Source organism: Photinus pyralis, unplaced genomic scaffold, assembly GCF_008802855.1.
Source record: "Photinus pyralis isolate 1611_PpyrPB1 unplaced genomic scaffold, Ppyr1.3 Ppyr1.4_LG1, whole genome shotgun sequence".
Classification (NCBI taxonomy): Eukaryota; Metazoa; Arthropoda; class Insecta; order Coleoptera; family Lampyridae; genus Photinus; species Photinus pyralis.
Genome location: NW_022170249.1, coordinates 35,314,322 through 35,331,634, shown reverse-complemented (window position 1 = coordinate 35,331,634; position 17,313 = coordinate 35,314,322). Strand labels below are relative to the sequence as shown.

At 35.7% G+C, this 17,313-nt stretch overlaps 2 protein-coding genes across 2 annotated transcripts; both read right to left on the bottom strand.

Moving 5' to 3' along the window:
- Positions 1-16: 16 nt before the first annotated feature.
- Positions 17-9,999, bottom strand: LOC116158902 (pickpocket protein 28-like). The gene is made up of 10 exons (XM_031471763.1): positions 9,910-9,999; positions 5,077-5,256; positions 2,149-2,391; positions 1,988-2,096; positions 1,788-1,942; positions 1,532-1,736; positions 946-1,213; positions 836-895; positions 624-783; positions 17-574 (listed from the first exon to the last, which is right to left on the bottom strand). The coding sequence occupies exons 2-10, from the start codon at positions 5,241-5,243 to the stop codon at positions 304-306; spliced, it is 1,638 nt and encodes a 545-aa protein (XP_031327623.1). The 5' UTR covers positions 5,244-5,256; positions 9,910-9,999; the 3' UTR covers positions 17-303.
- Positions 5,327-8,428, bottom strand: LOC116158900 (pickpocket protein 28-like). The gene is made up of 8 exons (XM_031471762.1): positions 7,676-8,428; positions 7,503-7,626; positions 7,303-7,454; positions 6,325-6,529; positions 6,009-6,276; positions 5,899-5,961; positions 5,662-5,848; positions 5,327-5,613 (listed from the first exon to the last, which is right to left on the bottom strand). The coding sequence occupies exons 1-8, from the start codon at positions 8,113-8,115 to the stop codon at positions 5,379-5,381; spliced, it is 1,674 nt and encodes a 557-aa protein (XP_031327622.1). The 5' UTR covers positions 8,116-8,428; the 3' UTR covers positions 5,327-5,378.
- Positions 10,000-17,313: the final 7,314 nt, after the last annotated feature.

The following is a 17,313-nucleotide window of genomic DNA, read 5'->3' as shown; positions in this document are numbered from 1 at the left end:
TTTGAATCCTTCCAAATCTGGTGTAAGTAGTTTATTTACAATTTTCACGAAGTAATATTTCACCTCAAGTACAATTATAATTCTAGATCACTATGAAGCTATACAAAAAAGTCTCGTAAACAGATCTTCATGACTTATCGCGCACTTAATATTATTCTAATTAGACAACTATTAATGTAGTGAATTAATTAATTGAATTTTATCCAACAATAGGTCACAGTTTATTACATATATCCAAATTTAGATCCGTCCAGATGCGGAACGTCAAGCTGACCTATTAAGAACAATTATTTCAATTAAATATCACAACACTTTGGCACCATTCTGCTCGTCCTCGTCAACCAAATCCGGTTCGCCCGACCAATATCCGGGGCCATATTTTTTGAGGTTGCACCACAGCCTTAGGGTACAAAAGTAGATAACCTCAATAAAGGAGGTGATTGAGATTCCTATGAATAATCCCAGCAATCCTCCGATGCTTGAAAGAAAATCGACGAAACCGTACAGCTCGTTTCGCTCGGATGCCAGAAATTGCATGTCTTTAAAGAATATGGACAGTCGCGCTAAGTACAATCTGTAAATCTAAACGGTTAGGTAGAACGTAATTGTATTGCGGGTCATACTTCTCAAACTCCATAGTGTAATTTTTATGAGACACTGCACGCATTGCATTAATTGCTCTATGCCAGTCCCAGTCGATAATAGAGAGTTCTATGTCGTATTCCAGCGATGTGCAAGATGGAAGACAGAAGCACGCCTCCTGGTCGTGCTTGAGATAGTCGACTTAAAAAACTGTTAGGGCTTGACCTCCAAGACTTGTTTAGGCGATACTTACTTTTACTTTGATAAAGGCAGGGTAGGTTACCAGGTCCGCATATAGGCGTGTCTCTATCCTCTACAAAAAAATATTGGAATAACCAACTGTTGCGTAATAATTCTCGTTACTTGGCATGTAAAATCCCAAACAACCGCACGTTCTCAGCGTGTAGTTCGATAGGCATTCTTGAAGGCAGTTGGTCTGGGTGTATTTTCGGAAGTATGTCAACTGCCTTTCCTCGGTGAAGTAGCATTTCCTACGCTTTGGGTCGTAATCTCTCAGTGTAGGTGAGACACCTGTTACCCTTGGCTTGATACCCACATCGACCGCGCTATTTAGTGGTACTCGAAAGTGTCTATCGAGATTAGGCCATTCCGCTGGATGGTGAAGCACGACCTACTCAAATTTACAGTCTCTTGTAAAATTAATGGTCCTAGGATAGCAAAACTTTAGCTTTAGGCGAACAATACAGCAGAATCTTCCTAACTTCGGTAAAGTTCGATTTCCATATGTGAGCTTAGAGTCTTTAAAACTAAACACTTCTGGCCTTCCAACCAAGAACAAATTAAATGAGTGGAAATGTGATCTTGTTTTGTAGTATATCAGATCAGCTCGTTGTAATATGGGATAGATGCCGAACTTTAGCAAAGTCATAGAAGTCGGTTCCCTATACTGCAGGGCCATTAATTCTACGAAAGGCTGCAGACGCGGTACCTTATATCCCTGCAGTGATTCCTGGCATAAATAGTCTAGGTCCTTCCTTTTCGTTGTCATTGCATCAAATACGAATCCCCCCAGCGCACCAGATACAAATGTTCTCATGGGATAACTGTCATCTATATCAGATGTAGAATAACCCTTGTCTAGTGACCATTCTCGAACGTTATGCGATTTTCTATCAGTTGGTATTGTGTATTCTCTACATATATAGTGAATTTGACATGCCATCCTCGCCCCCACCGCTACTTACTCAGGATTTTTAATTATATCTCCTGCATCCAGCATATTAAAGGAATAGCAGATACCTTCACTGGTGAAAGTGTAAGAGAAATACTCGTTAGGATCTAAAATTTTTCCTCGCCATTTCAGTTCAGATATATTTTCAGAGTCGAGCTCGGGAAACACCTAAAACAACAAAAGTGAAGGCCGGTCCCCTACTCACTGATGTACATTTAGTAGCATAGCAACTGCCGTGTCATTTACAAAAAGGTCGTCATCGGTTTCACTCGCCGGTAAGTCTATTGAACATATCAACGAAAGGCTTCTCCACGCTTCTTCGCTAATTAACTAACGTTACTCCAATTGCTTTCAAAAATGTTTCAAGCACTTACTCAAATGGTGGCAGCTCAGTTCCGAGTATTTTTTTGAGGTACGCGTCTGTAAAGTTAAACGTCTCCACGTTGGATTTGACTACCGGGCAGATTGTGACGGCGGGAAAAGGAATTTCACTTATCGAATTTTCGGAGGTTGCAAAAGATACGATCACAGGCGAGGTTACCCATTTTCTATACGTTTTCAATACCAGGATTGTGCTGCAGGTGGCTACTGTGAGAATGATTAAGAACCAAACAATTCTGAAAGAAAATTGTTGGAGCACTTTTTCAATTTACGGTGAGTAGCTTGAGGAGAGCTTTCCCTTTCACTTTTTTTCCGACTGGTGACAACTGTGCCATTTTCTGGTGGTAGATTAAAAAACTAATTTTTATTTCACATGCCAATTTTTAGAATGAGGTTCATTATACCAACTTTAAGGACGTGACCCTTTTTCGATTTTTTCGGTAATTTAAATAGACCAAAATTTGCACTTGTCTTGCTAATGGAGAAATAGTTGGACAAATACAAAAATCCGTCTAAATGCGTCGAAATTTTTTAAGAGATGCTAAGAAATCCAACATTTGATCTTGCGTACTGCTCATATGGTTATAGATGTACAGGGTGTCCTATTAATATAGTTCACAGGCCATATATGTATGGAGCCGGCAACTGAATAGCTTGGGGAAAAAGATTTTGTTAATAAGAGAGACCAAGAGAAATCAACCTGCATAAAAATGCATGCATCGCAATCTTGTATGAATTTTGCATCATAAAATATCAGGGGTGGAGTCTCTTTAAAGCAATGAAAATAACTTCGATTTAGGTTAACCGATTTTCACATGATTGGTCTCTCTTCGTCAAATTGTCCATAGATAGTCTTTATAGTAAATGTGAGTAGTGGTAGAGGACACGGCTTGACATTAACATAAACTTGACAGGTTTTCTTGACGACCATAAAATATTTATAGGTCTGGTTTAAATTAGCACCCCTGAATCGCCACCCCAATTAGTTACCGCGCCAAAATATTGTACTCATTTTATGCTAATTTGTGTGCCGATCTCCAAATTTTATGCTCCTCTCGTTTACGATAAAATCAGTTGTTTTAACACCATCATTCTCGTATCCAAATGGCACTAATTCTATCGTTTGGAGCTTTTTTGTGCTGATTTGTGTAATTTCGGAGTAATTCAAAATTTCTAAAGGGGATGCCAACTTAGCCCTCACAATCGGAGTGACTTGAAACGTATGTCATAGTTCTGTGTCTATTTTGTGCACCGTTACAATGCTAGACACCACCATGCTCGTATCGACGTGACACTAATGCTATAGTTTTGTGCTTATTTTGCGCCGATTTGTGCCAGTATCCAGGTTTTTTGCGCCGGTCGCTGCGAAGAAAATTAAAATTTCGATTACTTTATTTTGTTATTCTAGTCCAACTTTGGTTCAAATACTTGAACTACAGTATTCAAACATTTAGATACTTCTATATATGAATTTGAAGCTTTAAGCCCACAGGTAAATGCATTTTGTGGAGATCTATCCACATTTGAAATGTTAGCGCCCACCGACAGAGTCATCTTGGCGAGATATACCATTTTCCCCTTGCGAGTACCTTTTTCCAACATTACGTCCGCGAGATATATCCAAATTTAAAATTTTAACCTTCCATCCCACAATGTTGTCGACGGTCAACATATTGTAGCGAACATTCCAGAAATCTCGATAGACACCGAGGCGCCATGAAAGATTAGTAATTGGCGGTAAGGCGGATATGACGTAATCTTGTTTGTTCGAGAACCTGCTAAAATAGTCGGTTGCGTTCACATTCTCATTCGGAAATTCGGCTCATATTGAATAATACTGATCCTTGAACTCGTCGAAATCGATTGATCAAGGTTTAACTTTTGACATCGCTGTCTCTTTTCGTTCTCGACTTAGACGAGGAACAAACGGAAAGGCGGATGATCAAAACGATCACATAAGAGGATTTTTATCTTTCGAAAAATTTCCCAAAAAATTTGCCTGAATACACCCAAGTTAAAAAATAAGGCAGTTTTCGCTGTCTGTAGTTAAAAAATCCAAAATTTACTCTTGACCATTGCTAATATGGCAATACGTGGAGGTTTATAAAAAGTATGTCTTAATATACCGAATTTTTAGGAATGAGACAATTTTTCACTCACTTCCGTAACTAGTAATCCAAAATGTCTTCTGATCATATGGCAATAGATGCACGTATAAGAAAAAATAATATACCTACCGAATCTTTAGGAATGGACTTTTATAAGGAATTATTTCCAGAACATTGTTTTTATTAGGAAAATAAGTTTATATATAATAATCTTTTTGTTTTATGTTTGTGTTCAATATTCCATTTTGGTAATCAATTATTTACGCGGTTTTAATCCCCATAGTTCAGTCATAACTATAGTAAATCATTAAACTCTTTATTTCTTGGCGAATGAGCTCAATTATTTTATTTTATTTTGTAGCAAGTGTTAAATTGACATTGTAATATGTTTGAATGAATAGGCTCTTTAACCGTGAGGGTAGATAAAGTGAAACAGCTGATTATAAATTCTAATGGCATCTGTCATTCTTACTTCAAATGGAACGCGGAGCACCATATTAAATGACGTTAAGAACATAATGACAATGCTGATTCTATGGAAAGGAACACGACAGCAGAAACTAAGCTTGCTATTTTTGACGTCTGAATTAAATTCAGAACTTTCAGAAGCTTTACAATGATTTATCTGTCTTTTGCTATAAAATAAAGTTTTATATTATACACGACGATAAAGGAAAACTAACCATCTCGCGAATTAACCTCATTCACTCAAGGGTTAAAATATCCCTTTATCGTCTTATATAATAAGTAACTATTATTTTGGTCAGTCGAGAAAATGGCACAAGCGGTCCTTAAGCTACTAAAGTGTATTACTTTTCAATCGCATATCGACCACGCTCGCCTAAATACTGCATTCCATGGATGCTTGTCGCTCCGCAGTATTGGGAGAAGTAAAATTTGGCATTTCTAGCATGTCTCCTGCGAGGATTTGGCGCGATTTGGTCCACGCTGACATTTCTGTGGGTTGCCAGGTCCCCCATCTCAGTGACCGATCTGCAAAATATCATTTAATTAGACAGAAAAAGTTTCCAAGTGATCAGGGTTGGAAATAATACGAAATCGGTTGCGGGTAGTGTTTATTGCAGGAAAATGTGACACAATATTGTGATCTTAATCTAAGTAGCCGGTTCCCCCGACCACGCGTTTTGCCCGTACTTTCTGATGTTACCCCAAATTCGAAGGGTGCAAAAGTACACAATTTCAATTGCAGAGACGACGGAGAAGCCTATAAATAACCCCGTGAGCCCGCCCATATTTGAAAAGAAGTCGACGAGGCCGTACAGCTCATTTCTCACGCAAGTCATGAACTGCAGGTCTTTGTAGTAAACTGTCAATTTTGAAAAGTGTGCCCTGAAATAAAGGTGAAGTTAGTCGCCCGCTGGTCTTAAGCAGCTCTACCGTTTTGGGTCCAAATCAGTCCTTATCCTGTTCAGCCCTTTGACATGGTTTAAGATGTTCAATACGTTATGCCAACTCCAATCTGTTTGGGAGGTTTCAACTTCATACGACAAAGAAGTGCATAGAGGTAAACAGTCGCACTGTTCGCTTTCTTTACCATTGCTACTTTCGATTTCCAAGTATTTTACTAAAAAGCATATAATTCAAATTCTTGCCAATGAGCACGAAAAGGCTTACATTTGCTTTGCCTCACGCACTCATTGTTGGCAGGTCCACAAATGGTAATCTTTTCCTCTGGCGCTAAAAATCCAACGGCTTAGAAACAACCTGGTGGTGATCACACTTACAGGCGTAATAAAATGGAATGCATTTACACTGAGCGAAAGTGTAATTGGCCACGCACTCCTGAAGACAATTCTGCTGCGTGTACATCTTGTAACTCTCCAAATATCTCTCATTTGCAAAATAACACCTCCTATCCTTGGGGGAGTAGTTCCACAATTGCGGCGACACCGTGATCATTTGCGGCTTAATTGCAACCACCACCGCCTGGTTTAAAGGTAGTCGAAAATGCCTGTCCATGCTAGGGAATTCGCTGGGATGGTGTAGGGCTACCTGTAAAACATAGGGGATTGGGTTGATCTATAGAAATCAGACACGCACTTTGAATCCCTGCAAAGATTCTCCGCAAAGGTAGTCCAGGTGGCTGTTGTTGACGTAGATGTTGTCAATGGTTAAACCACCATCGAGTCCTGGCATAAAGGTTCTCCTTGGAAATGCGTCGAAGGTTTCGCCTGGAGGATAACCTTCTTCGAGCGACCACTTTCGACTTTTATTTTTGGGTTTCATTGAGTTGTTAAAGTTGTCACTGTAAGATGGAGCTTAGCAAATCATAGTGCTACAACCAAAGAATCGGTGCTAACACGGACGAGGGGGGAGGTGTCCACCTATCAAACTGCATACACTGCAACTTCCCACTCTTAATGTCAACATTGAAATTAAAATATTCTATCTGCACGTTTCGCTAACAGATTTAAGAGAATCTTCAAGTGTGCGTGAGAATTTCTGTAAAAATGTGCACCCTAACATTTTATTTATTTGTCATCCAATTTCCAAAAAAACTCGTACTATAAAATATCCTCCTTAAAATTTTATATATTACATGACAGGTTCCTTCAAATGTTCTTTAGAGATTATTCAGAATCCCACAAAGTCTCTATGATTTTATTCTCAATAATTCTTCATAGATACTTTAAAGGGTCCTAATAAGATTCGCTTTTCAACCTGCTTCATAGATTTTCCCAAGATTCATAGAGGTCTAAGCAATTTTTGAAAAATTTGTCTCACATGAATTCACAAAAACTTTGTGAAGAATATTATTGACAGAATTTTGAAAAATATTCCAAATTCTCTGAGTGGGTCTCTGGGAATCTCTTTGAATAATCCATTGACATACTAGATAAATATTTGAAAAATCCTTCATCAGTTTTCCAAAAGGCTCTGGAGAAGTTATGAATTCAGAAAAATTTCCATTTAAATCATTTTAAAATTCACCCTTGCTTATTTAGTTTCTATTTTGTCTCTTGAGTTTCTTACAAGTTACAAATATATTTTTTAAATACAGGTCAAAGTGATGATTACCTGTATCTAAGAATCTCTTCATAAGGTAGCATATTGAATGTATAACAAAAGCCCTCAGATGTGACACTTATTCCTAGAGACTCGTTTAAGTTCAATGATTTTCCTATCCACTTAACAGTTGTCATTCCCAGCACGTCAAAATAAGGCAGCATCTACAATAAACTCGGATCCTCACATTACAAAACTTTCCCTCTACTTACCTCATCACCTAATTTATCGATCGCTTCTGGAGAACAGGTTGTATTCCATAGTGTCGTATTAAACAAGTCAATGTAGTCCATCGCACTGCTGCAAACCAAATAGGACAGTTGCAGGTACTCTTTACTGAAATAACCCCAATTAACCTAAATGAGGGCTAATTGCCGACAACTACTCTTGCTTGTTCAGCTTCAAGCCGCTCTGCTCCATCAGCATCGCGTGGGTAAAGTTGAAGACTTCCGGATCGAATTTCGCCTCGGGGCAAAGCGTGACGGCCGGAAATGGTATTTGCGAAATGGGCGTCTCTTGACTGGCGAAAGTTACGATCACCGGCGAGAGTTGCCATTTTTGATAAGTCTTGTGTATCAGCATAATGCAAAACACGCAAACGACGAAGACTACCGCAGTCCATGCTAACTTTTCCAAAACGTGACGGCCTCGCTCTCCTACGTATTTAACTCCATGAACTGTGGTCGACTCACAGTAGTGGATGCAGTATCGTTTCAAATGCGTAAAAAAATCGGGTTTTGGTGGACTAATTTCACTCGACACTGGCGACACACTAATTAAATTACGTTTGTAACTACCATTGGCTTCTTTTTCCTTTTGCGTCATTTTATAATCAGTTGTGTCAGTCGCTGGGCTAAAATTTTACTACAAAGGAGCAATTCAAGGGATTAAAACTGCAGCACTGATTCAAGAAGCAATGGAAATTAAACAAGTATTTACTCACTTTACATTGTGTTTCATTACTAACAACTGTGACACACTAGACACACAAACCAGTGGTTTCGATTGTGATGATTGTGCGAAAAAAAACAAACTTTTGACTAAGATAAACATGCACATATGAATATAACGATATTTTTTATAAAATTGATTCTAATTCTTTGGTAGCAACATTCATATAGAAAATCATAGGTTTTAGGTAAGAAGATCCATCCCTCATCAGAAGATTTCATAAAGATTTTTATTATTTGGGATGTTTCTTGAGGTATGGGACAGGATTGAGCTCAAACTGTTTAATTTTTATAGAATCAATAGCAAACCAAAGTTTTAGGTTTCAAACAGAAATATTGAAGCTTAGAAAACCTGTAAATTATAAATTTCATCTAAACTGAATTTGAAGATTAAAATTTCGGGCCTGACTTACAAATAAGATGTAGTTCTCCATTTTTGGGGAAACGTTATGCGTATGAAATATTAAGGCAGAAAGGTTTGGACTATGCACTTTGGCAACAGAAACTAGATAACCGATGGAAATTACTCCAAAACAGGTTCCCGTTCCCAACTCCAACCGAATCCCGTTAAAGTGCAAGTGAAATAAAAATGCAGACTGTTTGGGGAATTAAAAAGTGTCCATTTGTCCTGCTTGGATAACCGTTGAAGACGAAATTAGCCATGTATCGCCCTCATGCGCTATTTTAGCCATCAACTAAACCATAAGGGCCACGGAAAATATTTATATCAAGAAATGCAAATTTTCCCTTAGTTTTCATATATTATGTTAGGGCAGACGTTTTCAAGTGCAGCGTTTGGGCAGACGCCCCCTTCAATGTAGGGAAAAACACCCCTGAAATTTCTAGAATGAAATTGCAAGCCGTAGGCCTCGATTTTTACTCAGAAGAACTTTAACGAGAAAGCTCAATAGCTTTCAATTTAGAATTGATCAATAGCGGTAATTATTTTTACATCTCACACCTCAAATTTCAGCAACCAAATTTAATTCGCTTGGATTCCAATTTCCATTGTCATTGTTTAAAATAAGTCCTAAATCTAATAGTATAGCTCAAGATTTTAAATTGAAAACGGACATTTATTTTGTTCCATTTTTGAGGGTTCTGACACACACACAAATACCTAAAATACCTGACATACTTGAAAAGTTTTTTAACTTTCAATTTCCATCTGAAATTGGAATGCTCGGTTTCATATTTACATAGATAATTTTAGACTTATCTGCTATTTTAAATCCCAATTTGCATTTTTCACTTACGTTAAAGTAGACAGTTATGATGCTCAGTATTTTGACATTTAATGCCCCACTTTAAATGTGACTGTTTATAAATTAAGATCTAAAGCGCTTTATTTAGTCGATGAATAAAATAGTTAAAGGCTTCAGATTGGCCAAACACTGAATAATAGGACACAAAACCAGAGGTAACAGCTGTATTACCAAACGTACGCGTTTCGATAGCACAATTACCCTCATCAGTTCAGTTTTCCTATGAACACGTGGAGACGTGGAGTAAAGCCGCTGACGCTGACATCGTACCAAAAACCAATTTACCGGAGACTTACCTCCTACGCGCATTTCAAATTAGAACGAAAATCACCATTTAACCGAAATGAAAGAATTTAAATACCACTCAGTGAAATTAATAATTTGTCGTGACAATTTTGACTTACGTTTCGCTAATGGTTCACTTTTGATTAGATGCACAAATCGTACAGGTTCGCTTTCGCAGATATTGCGCAACTGAACGGAATCTCCGAGCTTTTCTAACAATTGCTATAAATATCCCGACTAGCAATTTATTTAATGTAATAAGCCAGCAATTTAAAGATAAATTTTGTTGTTTTTTTATTATAGATTTTATTGGTAATGGATACCGCGTCAGGACCAAAAGCGAAGTCGCGTGTTTGGAAAGTAGCTTTCTGATACTCTAGCTCGCACACCTAGCTTTATCATACTGTAAATTAATTAATGTAATTAATGCCTCGCCTTAGCTGGTACTAAGCTGAAGTATCGATTAAGGATAACGTACCACACTCCAAGTCGTAGATATTCTACTCAGAAGCGTTCTTCGTTCAAAACTGATGCAATTCATTTACAATTACACATTTTTTTAAGTACTTTTGGTTCATTAGACTATTAAACTATGACTCATGGGACAAATTAAAGCTTTTGGACAAGAATGGATTAAGAAATAATGAATCTAAAGTCGCCACAAGTCGAGGAAGACGTAGAGTGTAAGTGGAACAGAATTAAGGCGGAAATAATCAAAGCGGGAATCAAAGGGAATAAGGTCAAAGAAACCTTTGATAAATCAGGAAATCAGTCTGTAAGTGGTGTAGTTCCGGAGCCTTTGTGACTCAGACAGACAGACACATACAGACATCAAGAGCGAAAAAGTGCACTTTTTATTTTTTTAAAGTGAAAGTGCACTAAAAGCAATAATACCGAAGGAGGAAGAAGACAATATCGGAGGCTAAATATGGAGTTGAGAAAAGAAACCGATGAAGCTCGGAAAAGATGGAAAATCAATGTAATGAAAGAGAAAAGCTTGATAGGCTGGAAAGACACGATATTATTTACAACAGGATAACAATTTACCTGGGATAGATTATCAAGAGTGTTTTGTAGCAAAGACAGGAATGGAAAATACTAAAAATAGATAAGTCGATGGATATTAAATCAGGTAAAACTACGAGGCTAGATGGAATTCCAGTAGAGATATTAAAGTCTTCAGGAAGACGGAATATCTTTATGTAATGATATATAATGTACGAATCAGTGGAATGGCCTGAAGATTTCATGATGATACCTCTGGTTAAAAAGAAAGCCGCAAAGAAGTGTGGTGAGCATAGAATAATTAGCCTGGTAGGACACGCAGCTAAATTATTTTTGAGCGTGAAGAAGGCTCGAGAAGATAATGGAAGAAAATGTGGCCTAAGGACAATTCGGATTTAGAAGAGGGATGGGAATAAGAGATGCGGTTGGATGTGTAAAAACAAGGGTGAAAGATATATGGGAAAAGTGAGGGGAAAAGGAAGAAATGTGAGTTGTTTCGTTGACCTAATAGTGATTATGTTATTTGGGAAAAAGTGATAGACATCCTATACTATTATACTCATTACCATGCGCATGTCTAGTAATGCTCTGGTTTGATTGAACTCAAATAAATACTCTGTAACAGCTCTACTATTACCTACTCACGATTCTGCTTGATAAAAATAAACTCACATAAATAAACCGACTATATTGAAAAAAATAAAATAAATCCAAATTCCATTGCACTCATAATTGATTTTTTTATATTAAATATTAATTACTCAATTACTTACATCTATGCTGAATCTGAATACTATTTAAATTTACTTAATATAATACTTAATTAAATACCTACAGCAATGAATATACTGGCTACTAACTTATAATTAGCCTTACCTATGTAAAACCATTCGCCAAAAACAATTATAAAATGACAAAATAAAAATTTAATACAAATCAGTTCCTAGGTAAATAACTTTTGATAAAAATAACCTACAATTTAGACATTGGTATTCCTCTCCTTTTGAGATGTGTTTTGTAGTGGAGGATGATTTAGAATATTTAGATTATTCTCAATCTTCGTCTATTAATTCCAATCGCGTAATCCAAATTGAACAACAATTTTCTAGAGCGCATTTCGTACTTTATATAATTTCTGAACTGAAGTCTTTCAATCGCACGTTAAACTGAACTGTAGTTGCTGTTTTGCAAGATACTCAATGATTAATACTTTCCGAACAATTCACTATTCCCGAATGACGAACTTGTTCCTGGTTAAAAGACACGATTTTAAATTAAAACGCGCAACAAATTCTATTTGGTTTGGACCTTTTTAGCGCATTTCCACAAAAATAAAAAAAAAATGCGCTATTGTGGCCACTTTGTCCGTCCGTCCGTCCGTCCGTCCGCAAACTTTGCGACGCTACTAGTTTTTTATCTAAGAGCTATTGTTCTACTTTTTTCGCTATTTGGTTCGTTATGGTGTCGAGTCTTGTACCAAGGAAGGAATTTTTTCTGTACCGCTTACAAAAAAAAGTTATTGTAAAAAAAACAAAAAACCGTTTTTTACATGTTCCATAATTTTACACTTTTGCCGTTTATTAACGATCCTAGAGATCGTTTAGGATCGTTTATAATTTTGCATTGCTATCTGTCGCCTGCCGGTTGGTCTCTCCGTCTGTTCCTTTGTCTGTCTGTCCATCTATCTGTCCGTGTGAACGATAACTTTGTTTAGAAATGTTCGATCGCTTTTACATCTCCGTTAGTTATGAACTGAATTGCATGAAATTCAATATGGGCATAGATTTAGCCATATAATACGCAATGCCAAAAGTTGAATCGAATCGATTCAAAATTCACAGTGCCCTTTTCGCATCTCGACCATTTATAAACCGAATTGCAAACTTTTTTACTTATAAAAGTATTTGAATGAAATTTGATACATAGGCACTTGAAATAAAGGAAAATCAAACGCCAATTTCAAAATTTGGTTTTGCGCATGCGCAGTGCCACCTTTTTTATTTATGGAAGAATTTAAACGAAATTTGATACATAAGCACTTCGAATAAAGGAAAATCAAACGCCAATTTCAAAATTTGGTTTTGCGCATGCGCAGTGCCAACTTTTTTATTTATGGAAGAATTTAAACGAAATTTGATACATAGGCACTTGGGATAAAGGAAAATCAAACGCCAATTTCAAAATTTGGTTTTGCGCATGCGCAGTGCCAACTTTTTTATTTATGGAAGAATTAAAATGAAATTTGATACATAGGCACTTGGGATAAAGGAAAATCAAACGCCAATTTCAAAATTTGGTTTTGCGCATGCGCAGTGCCAACTTTTTTTATCTATGGAAGCATTTAACTGAAATTTGATACTTAGGCGCTTAGAACAAAGGAAAATCTAACATTAGTTTCAAAATTTAGCTTTGCGCATGCGCAGTTCCAACTTTCTTATTTAGAAAAGCATTGAAATGAAATTCTTCTCATAAACTGAAATTGAAGTAGCACGACAAAAATGGATTGCCCATGTGCAACGCTATCTTTCATATTTGTGGCCGGATTTTTACGATTTTATAGAAGTTGCATCTTACAAATGGGAAATGAATGCAAGTGGAAATGCGCTTTATGTAAATCGTTTACGATTACTTTTTAACTTGTTTATTTTCTTTTTCTTTTTTATCATCGTCGTGTTTTTACTGGCACGTGCATGTTATTTGGTCCCGTTGACAGTTGACATCAAACCATACTTACGAATGTATCAAAGGTCAACGGCACTACGCTCATACTAGAAAGAGAAATCCACAGTCAACTACAATCAGAAGAATAATTGAAAAGCCATAAGCCCCCGTAACCGGGGAGTACCTACTACTTGAACATGAACATAAGAAATCCACTCTTAGTCTCTAAAAATTAAAAAAAATATTTCAAATGCAATACGTGGGACGGCAACAAACAAATTGTTGGACACGGTGGAAAAAATTGCTTCACTCTAATATTCAATGAATCAACTGATGCGTTATACTTTCTTTGATCTACATTAGATTTGTTTATGCGCGACCACATATTGGGAGGCAATTAAAAATTAAAAAAAAGGGACATAAATTTTGAAACATTTGGGGGTGTAACTTCCAAACGGCCTATTTTGGAAAAATGCTTGTTCTGGTCTCATCTGTCGCTCAGTTTAGTTTATTCAATCGTAGATTTGTCATTTATTAAAAATATATACAAGGTCGTTCAAAATATTCGAGTGAGCTGATTTAACTCTATTTGAAAGAATTATCTAATTAAAATAATTTTTTTAATGTTTAATATCTTTTGTTATTGAAAAATTTTGCTAGAAATTTCGTCTTCAGAAAATATTTATTATGTGAGAACTACAGTACATAAATAACAAGTTAAAAAGTCCTTATGCAAACATAAATGGCGAGAGCGTATTTTCCTCCTAATAGTTAATGCTGTCCCATTCTCTTCATGAAACGCTTTTAAATGCTTTCGTAAATAACATTGGGCATTGTTTACATTAGAAATTTTATTGAATACCTTCATAAATAAAACATACCAGCATGCGCTAACAGTAATTTTGAAACCGGTATTAGATTTAGTTTCATTCAAGGTACCTACATATGATATTTCGTTTAACTGCTTTCATAAATAAGAAAGTTGGCATTGCGCATGCGCAAAACAACATTTTGAAAACGTCGTTAATTTTACTTAATTCAAAGTGCCTACTTATTAAAATACGCAACTTTGCCAAATTTAAACTACCTACCCATCTCTTACAGTTCCCGAGATCCCCATAGTGGCCCTCGTATTCGAGTCAGCCTGTATAGTTCAATTTCATTTCAATTTTAAGGACTTTCTTCAGTTTGAAAAGAAGCTCAAAACTCATGGGAAGTCTGGTATATTAATTACATGCAAAAAGCTACGGTTCCCGTTTGGTACCTACATCTTTATAAAACAGTCTTCCCTTTCCTCACTTCCCCTTCTTCCTTTACAAATTAATGCGTCGTCGAACGATAAACTGAACACATGTGTTTACTTCGGCCAAAAGACAATTGCTTATCTTGACACTAATTAGCTTTACGCAACGATAACGAACTTTTATCACACTGACCGGAGATAAATTTTTACAATAACAACATGCATTTATTTCGAAACGATTAAGCCTAATCTTTGAACACATAACTTCAACTTTACAATTCCACATTCACATAAACAATGCGATTATCCAAACAAAATTAACATCAGATAGAAAATTACATTAACCTCGAACTCGAATAATATGATCAAAATTGTGTACAATCTCAACTAACAACCACATTTATACTTTAAAAATTCCACTTGACAATATACTTATACTTACTTTCCTTTTCACAATAAGCATTATTATTACAAAATCCGAACAGGCATAGCAAAAATTTTTTTAACCAAGTGTTGGTAGTTCTTTTTAATAAATATAACGGGATACCCATCAATTTTCTTATGTAAAAAACAGCATTCTGGGCATGGAAGTATTAAAAGAAAGTATAAAAGTATAAGTATAAACACTTTGCTATAAATTTGTGATCCTTAAGAAAATTTAATGAATTACTGAGATTGGTAACCCGCTATTGAAGCTCCAAACCCCTACGTATTAAGGGTGTAATCCAGTAGTACAACATTTATGCGAAAATAGTGCGATTTATATTTCGTCTCAATTCTGTAAAATATGAGATGAAAGGCTAATTTTTTTTCGTGTAAATTATAAAATTAATAAGTATGCTACAGAACAAAATTTTAATATTTAAGAAAAAACAATTTTTTAGAGCACTGCCAATAAAAAGTGAACTTTTATAGGTAAAATGGCGTCAACACAAATTATTTTAAAAATCTAATTTTTTTCGTGTAAATTATACATTTAAAAAGTATGCTACAGAACAAAATTTTAATATTTAAGAAAAAACAATTTTTTAGAGCACTGCCAATAAAAAGTGAACTTTTATAGGTAAAATGGCGTCAACACAAATTATTTTAAAAATCTCCCTGTAGCATACTCAGAAAAAACATTAGCAAATCATAGAGCCATCGACCAAACTTTCAAATAAATTACAAAAAATTTTAGACGAAATATTCATTCGAATTTTTTTACGAAAACTTATAGCGTTTAGTGAAGTCATTGGCCATTTATAAATGTACAGTAGGCAACACATCATACGGCAGGCCTGACGTCATTAGCGGCATTGTTGCGTATATCGGGACTAATTTAGAAATAGAAACCAGATTCATTAGAACGTATTATAAATCCATAATATACTGGGTAATAGAATTCTCACGGAAAATGTGATTTATTTTTGGGTGAATTAAAAGTTTGCGTATTTTCTGACGTTTTTTGTAACACCCCTAAAATTTTAATGTGATACAAATTTGAGATTATTCCCATGTAGCATCTTTCGGAAAGAGATATAGTTTGCGTAAAAAGCGTTAGTTCTCATTTATTTTGTGTTGTTCCCGAATTAGACGAAATTTTGAAAAACACCTAACATGGCTAATATTTTCATGTGGACCTAATAAATGTTTGGAATTTGGATGTGCATTTTTTAAAAATATCTAATTATATGTACTTATTCGCTTACATGCGTTATTTTCCAGATAGGGTCAATATAATTCATGAAGTAACTATAATGGGTTTAAAAAAATATATACGTCTTATGAAAAACTGGGAAAAGTGAAATTATTGAGGATTAGCCGCTGTGACAATGATTTGCGTTTTCTAATCGATGTTTAATTATATATACATATTCGTCACAATGGCTAATGACCTGGGTAAATTAGCGTAATTACTTGTTTACTTTATACAATGGTTGATGGGCAGGTAAATTCTTCAATCTTTGTTTATTCGTTACCATTTCATTGCAAGTAAGTGTTATGCAACCCATCATACGTCAGTTAGACGTAAAATTTAAGTGGAATAAACCCTTAAACAAAACATTTGTCATTCTTCTTAAATTTAGTCTCCTGTTGCGGCTGTCGAGATGCGTACGAACCCAAATTTAATTGCTAATGTGTTTATCCGTATTTTCTGTGACCTTTGTTAAGGGCACATAAAGATCGAAAATATAAGCACCATCCAAATTGCAAAACTTCATGAAAGTTACTGCAAAGGAAGTTAGTTTAAAATAAATTTGTAGAGAAATCGGTGAAATGCTTTTGTATAGCGTGGGTTACAAAGTTCTATAATAATGTGATTATCTATGCAAACTTTGCGTGTGGATCTTAACTTATTATTTATTCTCTATAACGCTGCCGTAATACCGAGGGTTGTATTATTGAATTTCGCTAAAGCTACGAAAGGAAAAGATTTTTGTGCCGTAAAGATTTACCAAAATTGGTAACTTACTTGCACCTATTCATAAAACCGATTAGATAATTTTTGGTGAATGTTTATTGTTAAAATAAAACGAATTCTAATCGGTTATCGAGCAACTAACTAAAAGGCAACATTATTACGGATCTCTTCATCAGAAGAATTTTTCTCAGATCAGGTGAGAGCATTTTT

Bases quoted from the DNA above. Each gene is read 5' to 3' on its own strand.
- LOC116158902 (XM_031471763.1), bottom strand. From the start codon at position 5,243: ATGGGGGACCTGGCAACCCACAGAAATGTCAGCGTGGACCAAATCGCG. The intron at 1,943-1,987 runs GTACATCAGTGA...TTGTTGTTTTAG, and splicing joins CAGTTGCTATGCTACTAAAT to GTGTTTCCCGAGCTCGACTC. The intron at 1,737-1,787 runs GTAAGTAGCGGT...CTATATATGTAG, and splicing joins GATATAATTAAAAATCCTGA to AGAATACACAATACCAACTG.
- LOC116158900 (XM_031471762.1), bottom strand. From the start codon at position 8,115: ATGACGCAAAAGGAAAAAGAAGCCAATGGTAGTTACAAACGTAATTTA. The intron at 7,455-7,502 runs GTAAGTAGAGGG...AGTTTATTGTAG, and splicing joins TCGATAAATTAGGTGATGAG to ATGCTGCCTTATTTTGACGT. The intron at 5,614-5,661 runs GTAGAGCTGCTT...CCTTTATTTCAG, and splicing joins ACTGATTTGGACCCAAAACG to GGCACACTTTTCAAAATTGA.